The 9850-nt window shown below is 36.7% G+C and overlaps 1 protein-coding gene across 6 annotated transcripts in view; it reads left to right on the top strand.

The window, feature by feature from the left end:
• The window catches only part of DENND4A (DENN domain containing 4A), a 145826-nt gene that overhangs the window by 50055 nt on the left and 85921 nt on the right, over window positions 1-9850 (top strand). For all 6 annotated transcript variants that reach the window (XM_027851561.1, XM_027851562.1, XM_027851563.1 and 3 more), the window contains one exon: window positions 1484-1733. In XM_027851561.1, coding sequence (XP_027707362.1) covers window positions 1484-1733 — 250 coding nt within the window. The remainder of the gene's footprint in view (window positions 1-1483; window positions 1734-9850) is intronic.

Below are 9850 nucleotides of genomic sequence, written 5' to 3'. Positions count from 1 at the left end.
AAAGGGCCACACTTGAGGACCTAGAGGGCCACATGTGGCCTCGAGGCCACAGGTTCCCCACCCCTTTCTTTCCTTATATTAAATCTCATATTTTTGTGTTCCATTACCATTTCTGTACCTCTCTTAGTAGAAAATAACTGGATATTTCCTATCCCTAAGGCCCTTTTCAACCCTGAAATTTCATGATTCTATTCTTCTGACCACTACCTTTTAGTAGTATTAATTAAAGTTTAGTGTACAATAACATTTTGAAAATTTCTATGTAACAGTATTGTGAATAAGAATTTTATTTATTAGAGAGCAGAGAAAGAGAACTTAAAGGCATGTTAACCTCTAACGTTAATGAGAATTTACTTAACGTTGAAAAATTCAACTTAAGTATAATTTAAAGTCAGCCGCGACCCACAGTGTAAGAAGTGCTGAAGGGGTTGTGAGTGGAAAAAAAGTTTAAGAAGCCCTGAAAACAGTACACTAAAAACAGAGTACTTATTGTATTTTAAACTATTTTGTAGAAGCAAAAAGTCTTTGTGCAGATATTAACAGTCTAGAAATTTTTATGCATATTTAAATCTTGGATTTATGAAAATTTTATTTCACATTTCATGGATTTCTTTGTCTTTGGTTTTCATGTAGTTACTTTCATAGACTTGGAAAGGTCACTTAGGAGAAAGGAATTCCTAAACCTTTTCTTCCTTTCTATATACCAGAATTTTTAAGTCTTCTGCTATTTGTTGTAGCTTTGAGAAGGCATTTGCAGTCAGTTGTTACTAGGGCTCTCTTCTAATGACCCTGGAAATGGTGACAGCCTTTCCCTTTCTAGTTCTGTTTTTCCCTTTCAAAACCTTTTGAAAAGATAGGAAACAAAAAGCGCTATACAGCAAATCCAACCAACTTTATCCCATCTAATGGGGAGAAGCGAGTGAGCAGACAGACAAGTTTATAAAATTTAGGCAAGGGGAAGGAGGGTTGCAGAATTGAAACTTATGTCGGTGATATCGTTATTTCTTCTAAAGGAAGCCTCTTTAGCTTTAAAAAAGGAAAATGATATCGTATTTGTTAGGTAATTTAATGACTGTGATATCTTCTGTGGCTATTCCCTCCAACAATGGAGTCACAATGTATAGCTATGCTGTCTCACACTGTGCAATTTTTACCCATCTTTTCCCATAAATCTTCTAAAACATACTCACACAATGTCCCATAGATAGTATGCATTAATTCCGTTAATTAGAGTTAAAACCTAATGCTTTGGTTCTTAATTATTGCTCTTGTTATTTTGTTATTGTGATAAAATGTATTGACTTTAGCTCATTTTATAATTTCATTCTATTAATTTTCTTTTTCTATGTGAGGAAACATCCTTATCTCTACATTTTCCTTAAAAGTGAAATAATAAAATTTTGTTAATTTTTCTGGTTTCATATGTTAAAGGATCAAGGTGTTCTGTTTATTTATGGAAGGTTTGCTTGTGTTTAATTTTTAGGGTCTTATATGACTGGAAAGAAAGAATAAAACAAGGCTGTGAAATTATTCAGACTACTCCACATGGTCGCCCTGCAACCATTAGTGGTAGTACCTCATCACAAAGAATTTATGTCACTTACAGGAGGGCCTCTGAGAGCATGACACAGAACACGTTAGCTGTCACAGATATCTGTATTATCATACCTAGTAAAGGAGAAAGTCCACCACATACATTCTGCAAAGTTGACAAGAATCTCAATAATAGTATGGTAAGTATCTCTTTTTGTATCTCACAAATGTTGACCATTAGATAACAAATTGTTTTGGCCATAGCAATCCATGAAGATTGTCTGCTAAGATATGGAGTAGTTGGAATATGTGTTTGTACAATTACCTCTGTTGATAATAACATGGATCTTTTGAAACCCTGAAAAAAAATTGTCTTTCGATTTTGCTGATATAATCAACCATTGTTTTCACTTGAACATTTACATGCTGTCTTGTTTCTTGAAGACTTGGGGTATTTTATTTTAGGGAAGTAATTGAGTTGTGGTCTAAGAAGGAACTTTCCTAAAATAACATCAGAATTTCTTCATACAGATAAATTGAACATACAAACTGTCTAACAATATTGACATACAAATTAACACCTGGTGAGAATATTTAGAAGTCTTACCTTTGTTACTGTAAAAAAAAAAAAAAAAGGTAGTGGTGGTAAAATTACGGATGTTTTTTGGTGGGAATTGTTATGTAGTGTATTAGCCACAATCAGATATTTATCTTCTCTATACCTAATAAGATAAGTGACAGCAAGAAGGATTATCTATAACTCAGAGAAGACAGAGAAAAGAAAGCATTGATAAAAGTAATGAGAACCCAAAGCAAATTTGATGGGCCTAAACATGTTTTTGTTTTGTTTTGGCGAGGTAATCGAGGTTAAGTGGCTTACCCAGGGTCACACAGCTAGTGAGTATCATGTGTCTGAGGCTGGAGTTGAACTCAGGTCCTCCTGACTCCGGGGCCAATGCTCTATCCACTGTGCCACCTAGCTGCCCCTCTAAACATGTTTTTAAAACAGCAAAATGGCTGCAGTAATAGATTTGTAACTATTACATAATTTGTCATGTAGTCATGGAAGTGAATGTTCTTTCAAGAATTCAAAACCCTTTGTAAATATATTAGGGGAAAATACTAAGAGAATGAATCAATTGCAAATAATAACAAATATTAATAACAAAAAATTGTGATGAAAAAGATAACAATTACTGACCCATATGTGTATTTTCTCATCTTCATAAAATGTTTACAAAACTATTACCATCAGTATTAGTTATTTTAAGAAAGAATAACCCCAAATGGTTAGCCATCCAATATGTGGCCTAAAAAATTTCAGAATTGTTCTCTGTAGGCAAGTGACTGTTTATTCAGATGATTTTTAAAAATAAACTGCCATTAATACACTCCATTGCTAGAATACTTCATTCTATTAGGCTGTATGCATATTGTTCTGATATGACTGATCTTGAAATCTTAATAAGGAGGGTGGGCATGGTAGTGTGTTCTGAGAATGACCAGTTTCAATACCCAGTGTTTTAAAAATACATGTAGTAGCAAAGGTAATTTAAACTCCACCAGCCAATAACTGACAGATTGTGAATGATATACATTCAGAATGTGTAACCTCATACAAAATGTGTATTTTTTCATTGTAAGTTTATATCTACTCTGTGGCTGCCTTGACTCAAATTCAAAGTGAATTGGTTTCTTTGTTGACAAGAACTATTTCTGTAGACTACATCTCTTTCACCATTTTCCCTGGTCAGGGTTCAGCAGTTTATCAAAAATATTCTAGATTTGTTTAGGACATTGAAATACTTATCGCATGAAATGAACATATGTGCTCTTTGTTTTCTCAAAGGTAATCTCAAAGCAAGGAATCCACCATTGGCAGAGAGGGTTCACATTGCAAAAAAATGGAAGTTATCAACTCATTTTGTTTGAATTTCCATCTGTTGAGTTGTTTTTTTCATCAAGTGGGTTGCCCAGGAAGGCCCTATTCTGTGTCCTACCTTGTCCATTGTTAAAGAATCATTCATTCGGGTAGCTAGGTGGCACAATGGATAGAGCTCCTGCCTTGGAGTCAGGAGGACTTGAATTTAAATCTAGCCTCAGACACTTTACACTTACTAGCTGTGTGACCCTGGGCAAATCACTTAACCCCATTGCTTAGCCAAAAAGAAAAAAAAAATCATTCATTTCTTTAATTTTGCCAGCTCTTTATTGTTATTCTGATCTATTATTGCCCTTTCCCAGCACTCCTTTACCTATTTTGTGAGGAAGGTGATAAAGAATATTGTAAAGAATTCCCATTATATCCATTTTTTTTACTTTCTTGTTTCCTTCCAATCTGGCATCAGGCTTTAGTATAAACTAGAAATTGCCTTCGTTTTAGAGAGACGGTCATTTCCAAGCAGCAAACAGCTGTCAAATAGTTATACTTTTTAGTAGCTTTTGCTCCCACTGACTTTGAGGAGAGGTTGGTTTATTTTAGATTTTTGGCAGAACTAGATGGAATTTATTTATAGTGGCTACTTTCCTACCTCTCACAGAGGAGCCAAAAAGTAGTTTGGGTAGATTTTCATTTCATTGAGTTTATACTTTGTGGGATTCCAGGAAGTTCTGTTTTGTTCCATACTTGTCCAGTATACATGACATTCAACTTAAGGGAATTAGAGAGAATTGGGGTATGAATGTGAATATGCAATCAGGGCTCAGTTATATATTTCCTTTTCTTCTGATCCCAGCCATTACTGCAAGAAAGTTAGTTGTTTTTATTGTGCTTATAATGGCAAAGCTTTCCCTGAAGAAGATAGGAGATATGGAACATTGCAGATACTGCCCAACTCAGTTAATATATTGGTCAGTATTCCCAAACTGCTTTTTTTTTTCCTCTTTAAATCTTTCTTATAAGAGATGGCTCTCTGGGTATGGGACGGAGAGTGATACATTCAGAAATGAAGGTGATACAAAAACAAAAGATACAGTTTTTTAAAAGCTTACTGCTAATTCAGGTTCATAACCTCTTGCCTACACTATTACAATAGTACCCTGATTGTTTTCCATGCATCCAATCCTTCCTTTCACCACTCCATTCTCAGTAAAATGATAATCCTGAAGCACAGTCTGATTGTGTCACTCTTGCTCAGAGTACTCTAGCGACTCCTTATTGCCTGTAGAATAAAATACAAGATCTTTAATTGGGCATTTAAAGCCCCCCATAATTTGGCCCTAACCTACCCTTCCAGTCTACTTTCTTATTATTCCCTATCACGTATTTTGTGTTGCAGCCAAACTGTCCATTCTCTGGACACTACAATCCATTTCCCACCTTATTGTCCAGGGTTGCCTCTGCCTAGAACGTTATGTCTCTTCACTCCACACCATAGCTAACTTCAAGGTTCAGATTATGTGCTGCCTTCTGCCTGTGGCTTTTTCTGATACTGCCCACCATTTGCACCATCCGTATTTTATATTTGCTTTTCTACGTATAGGAGGTAGTAGATATGACACTAGACTTAGAGACAGGAAGACCTGGATTCACCCCCAACCTCTGATACTTATTCTGGCGCCCTCTGGAACCAGTGTGATATAGTTGAAAGAACACTCAATATGAAGTCCATTCTAATCCCAATTTTGTCACTCAGTGCCTGTGTTACCTTGGCCAAGTCGCTCAATCTCTCTGTGCCTTAGTTTCCTCATATGTAAAATGAGGGGGTTGTATCTGATGACCTCTAAAGGCCCTTCTAGCTCTAAATCTATGTTCCTATGAGCCTGTGTTTTTTTCTCCCTTGTTGTTCAGTCGTGTCTGACTCTTTCTGATCTCACAGCACACCAATACTGTCCATGGTGTTCTCTTGCCAAGGATATTCAAATGCTTTGCCATTTCCTTCTCCAGTGGATTAAGGCAAACAGAGGTTTAAGGGTTACGCAGCTATTAAATGTCGGAGACCAGATTTAAAGTCAGGTCTTCCTGACTCCAGGCCTAGCACTCTATCTGCTGAGCCATCTAACTGCCCCTCATTTCTTCCTGGTAGAATGCAAATTTCTTGAGGCCAGGGTCTCTTTAATTTTTGTCTTTGTATCTCCAGAATCTATTACAGTGACTGACATAAATTATACACTTAATAAATGCTTGTTGAATTGTAAGTTTAAAATAAGTGGCAAACATTAAACAACCTTAAAATAGAAACTGGGAGGGGTTGTGGACTATTGTATCTGGATGCCTAAGCATCTTTTTTTTTTTATATGGGCTGTGATGCCTTAATAGAAGAGAAATGTTCTCAGTTTTGTTATTTTGGTGTAATTTCATTTGAGGGGCATATTTTAGACACTGGGAAATATCCCAAGTTGAAAAGCAGAAGTGAATTCTACTTTTCATTTCATTTTCATTCTCTTTTCTTGGTAGGAATTAAAAAAAAAAGATGTAACCAGATAGTGTTAGACTTAAATTGAATCATGAGCCCATTGAGGTCTATATTTCCTCTAAGGGTGCCCATTACAACCCATTCTTATTGCTTCATCCAGTGCCATGCTTGTTCATGTCCTTCCAGTGTTCTAGAGTACTTTCTCTAGATCTTTGAACATTTCATAGATTCTAGTACAAGACTTGGGCTAACGATTATCCCTTGCTCTCCCTTTGTGACTGACCCACTTCCTTTTCCAATCACACATTTCCTAGATAATCTCTTTGTCACTACTTCTTGCACCTAGTTCATCTTTGGAAATGCATTTTTACTATTACCTTTCAGCCCCACACATTTGTTGCCTTGCCTTTTTAACTATGAAATTATTTTAGAAAGTTTTCAGTTAAAAGTGATGGTAAAAGTTTGGGTATTTAAAGGAGATTTTCTAATTATCTGGAAAAGTCATTCATGTGAAGACCTTCATTTCCCAGTGATGCCAGTTAAATGAGGTACTGACATAGTTCCCTCGGCATCTGTGGAAGGGAAAAGAGAGTCACAGACTTTCCAGCGACTGCTGGAAGATTTTCTGCACATATTGCTCTTTTTTCCCCTCTCTGCCTAGTTTCTAATAATATATTTATTTGAATTGTAGCTTATTCTCTCCATCTGGCTAAGCTTCCTGAAATAGCTTTTCTTCTTCTCTCTTAATTTGCTGTTTGGAATTAATGAAAAACACTTAATGTATGCCAAGCCGTGGGGGGGCGCAGAAAGAAAATCACGACAGTTTCTACTCTCAACGAGCTCACATTCTGTATCTAGAAGGGACTTGGAATTTGGAACCTTCCCCCCAAAGTCACTGAGCTATGCATACTCCTTGACCCTGTTACAGCACTACTAGATCCTTAGGGGATGATGATGTAATATGGTTGGAGAAAAGAAGGTTTCAAACCACTGCTGTGGGCAGTGTGATGCAGTACTGATGGAGGGTAGAGTGTGAGCTCCTTGAGGGCAGGGACTGTATTTCGCTTCTTTTTGCACCCCCAGCATTTAACACAGTGCCTGGTATATAATAGGCACTTAACAAATGTTTATTGACTAACTAATAAAGTGTTTATTGACTTACTGGGAAGAGGAAAAGGATTGAGGTAAAGTAGTAAGGGCTCATTTGAGAGTAGATGACATAAATTTTTAGTGAACCCATTCAGCGTGGCTATGAACCTTCCAGTAGAACTCATTTCTTCATTGGCTCAGGGACAGGACCTTGCACCCACAAAGGCTGTGCTGGCAAATCACAAGCTGCAACAGGTTCTTAAAACCTGGAAAAGCTTAGTGAAGATCTCATGACAGGCTGTGTGTTTGTTTTCTGAGAAGCCACTTAACTCATTTTCTCATTTTTATAATAAGTTTGATGATCATTTTTTCTTTTCCTTTTTCGGGAGATTATTATTGCCTTCCTCCAAATAAAGCAAGAAAAAAAAATCCTTGGAATAAATGGTGCAGCCAAGCAAAGCAAATCTACATAGTAGCCTGTTCACAAACGCATGTCTCTTGTTGCACCACGGCTCTTTATGTACTGGAATTTGTTTAGTCATTCCTCAATTAATGATCATTCCCTTAGTTTATAGTTCTTTGCTACAGCAAAACATGTTGTTATAAATATTTTTCTACATATGTATCCTTTTCTTTTTCTTTGATCTCTGTGAGGTAAAAGCTTAGTTGCAGTATTGCTAGGTTGGTGGAATGCACAGTTTAATAACTTTTTGGCATAATTCTGTTCAAGGAAGTTGAGGAAGAACCTTTAAGAACTGTTAACTTAGCAGAGAAGAATACATTTGTCAAACACAGGGCAAGGATACATGATGTAAGATTTATCTCAATAAAAGTTTCAGGCAACGAATGGCCTCCTCATGCTTAACTCCGTTCCTCCGCACTTACGTTCCTCCCGGTCAGGATTTCGCATTAGGGAGCACAGGCTGAGGGTCTTGTAAGAGTGCAGTAGTCAAGGCAGAGTCTCTGTGATTTGAGGCCTATCTATTTGACATCTTACAATCTTGTTTTTCCCTGCTCCCACCTAGTTAAATTCTTACTATGCCCACTGCCCTTAGGGTACTTATCTCTGTACAACAATCAGGTATTAGTGAGAGTCAAAGCAGGCCCTGGCCAAAGCCCACCACCACAAGTGGTAGTCTAGAAATGCTTGATTAATTCAGAGCTTCCTGTACAATGCATTTGTGTGCCTATGCTCCCATAACCCCTCTAACAATAACCATTTTACTTTTAAAAAAAATTTGTTTTTTAATTATTTTAGTTGTTTTGGCAATCTGATGAGTGGATAGTTTTGTTTTCATTATTAGTGATTTAGAGGATTTTTATATGGCTATTGATGCTTTGGATTTCATCCTTTGAGAAATGCCTGTACATATCCCTTGACCATTTATTCATGTGGGATGTTCTTATATATTTGAATCAGTTCCCAATGTATCTTGATATTATATCTTAATCAAAGTAACTTACTGTGTAGGTTTTTCCCAGTCACTTCTCTTAGCACAAAGAAGAGGGTGATGAAAGAGAGGGAATATGAAGAACACCATAAGCTTATAATTGAAGCGTTTTGCTTCCATCTCACTGCTCCTCTTTTTCCCCTTGTCTAGACCCTATAACTAGTTCTTGCCTTTTTGTTTTTTAACCCTTTTAATCTTCCCTTCAAGGGTCTACCCTCCAAAGCCAATGTTCATTTTGCTCATGACTTTCACGTCCTTGGTTTTATCCTCCCTCTTAACCTTACCTCTATTGGCATATCTTTCCCTGTTAAGTTTGCTATATTTCTCTACCAAAATGTGTGTGTGTGTGTGTGTGTGTGTGTGTGTGTGTGTGTATCTATCTGCCTGAATGAGAGTAAGGTTCACCTAATGACTTTCCCTCCAAACTTTGTTACATGTTTGCATACTAGTTCCATCACCTTCTTTATCCTTTCTACTCTAGTGTCTTCTTCTACTCTCCCTTTTCTTTTCTATCTTAAAATCAGCGGAACAGAACTACTCCACCTCCAGGCAGATTTGTCTTATTTAACTCAGTCAATGTCCTTTGAAGACATTAAAGTTCTGAAAGAACACTTGCTTTTCCTCCCCTAATTAGAATGTTACTTCTTCATCAGTAAGTCATTAAACAAGCGTTTATTTAAGCATTTACTGTGTTCCAGGCATTGTGCTAAGTTCTAGGGATATGAAGAAAGGCAAAAACATGGTCCTGCCTTCAAGGAATTCACATTCTAATGAGAGAGACAACATGCAAATAGCTGTACATACAAGACATATACAATGTAGATGAAAGGTAATTTCAGAGTGAAGACTTTAATAATAAAAGTAACATTTGCATTAGCATTTTGAGGTTTGTAAAGTAATTTACAAATACTGTCTCACTTTGTCCTCACAGACTGTGGTATAACGGAAAGAGCACTATACTTGGGGTCAGGTGGTTTTGACCATTACTTGTTATGTGACATTAGGCGAGTAAATATCTCTGGAACTCATTTTCCTTATCTGTAAAATGGGAGGTTGGACTAGATGATCTCTAAATTCTTTCCAACCTCTAAATCCTATGACCTGAGTGTGGGAAAAGCTTCACTCAGAGCAGAAATATCATTACCAACCATGAAATTAATAATCAACCAATGTAATAAATGTAAGAGATTTGCCAGGACATGTTATTGAATATGGTAAAATTGTGTTTATTTTGATAATGGGCTGCTTTATTGACTTCATTATTCAGCAAAATGCCCTCTGTCTCAAGTTCTCAGAACATCAAAGTAACACATATGGCAGGTCCTGGAAGACTAAAGACCTGTCCCAGGTTCAAAGCCTGTTGTCTCATTAGCTGTATTTACTGAATTGTGCTATTTTTTTTTTTCTTGGCAGTGAGGTAAA

The sequence above is a fragment of the Vombatus ursinus genome, unplaced genomic scaffold, assembly GCF_900497805.2.
Source record: "Vombatus ursinus unplaced genomic scaffold, bare-nosed wombat genome assembly UNPS02009205.1, whole genome shotgun sequence".
NCBI lineage: Eukaryota > Metazoa > Chordata > Mammalia > Diprotodontia > Vombatidae > Vombatus > Vombatus ursinus.
Note: the sequence above shows the minus strand (reverse complement) of the source record. Positions and strands in the feature narration are given on the sequence as shown.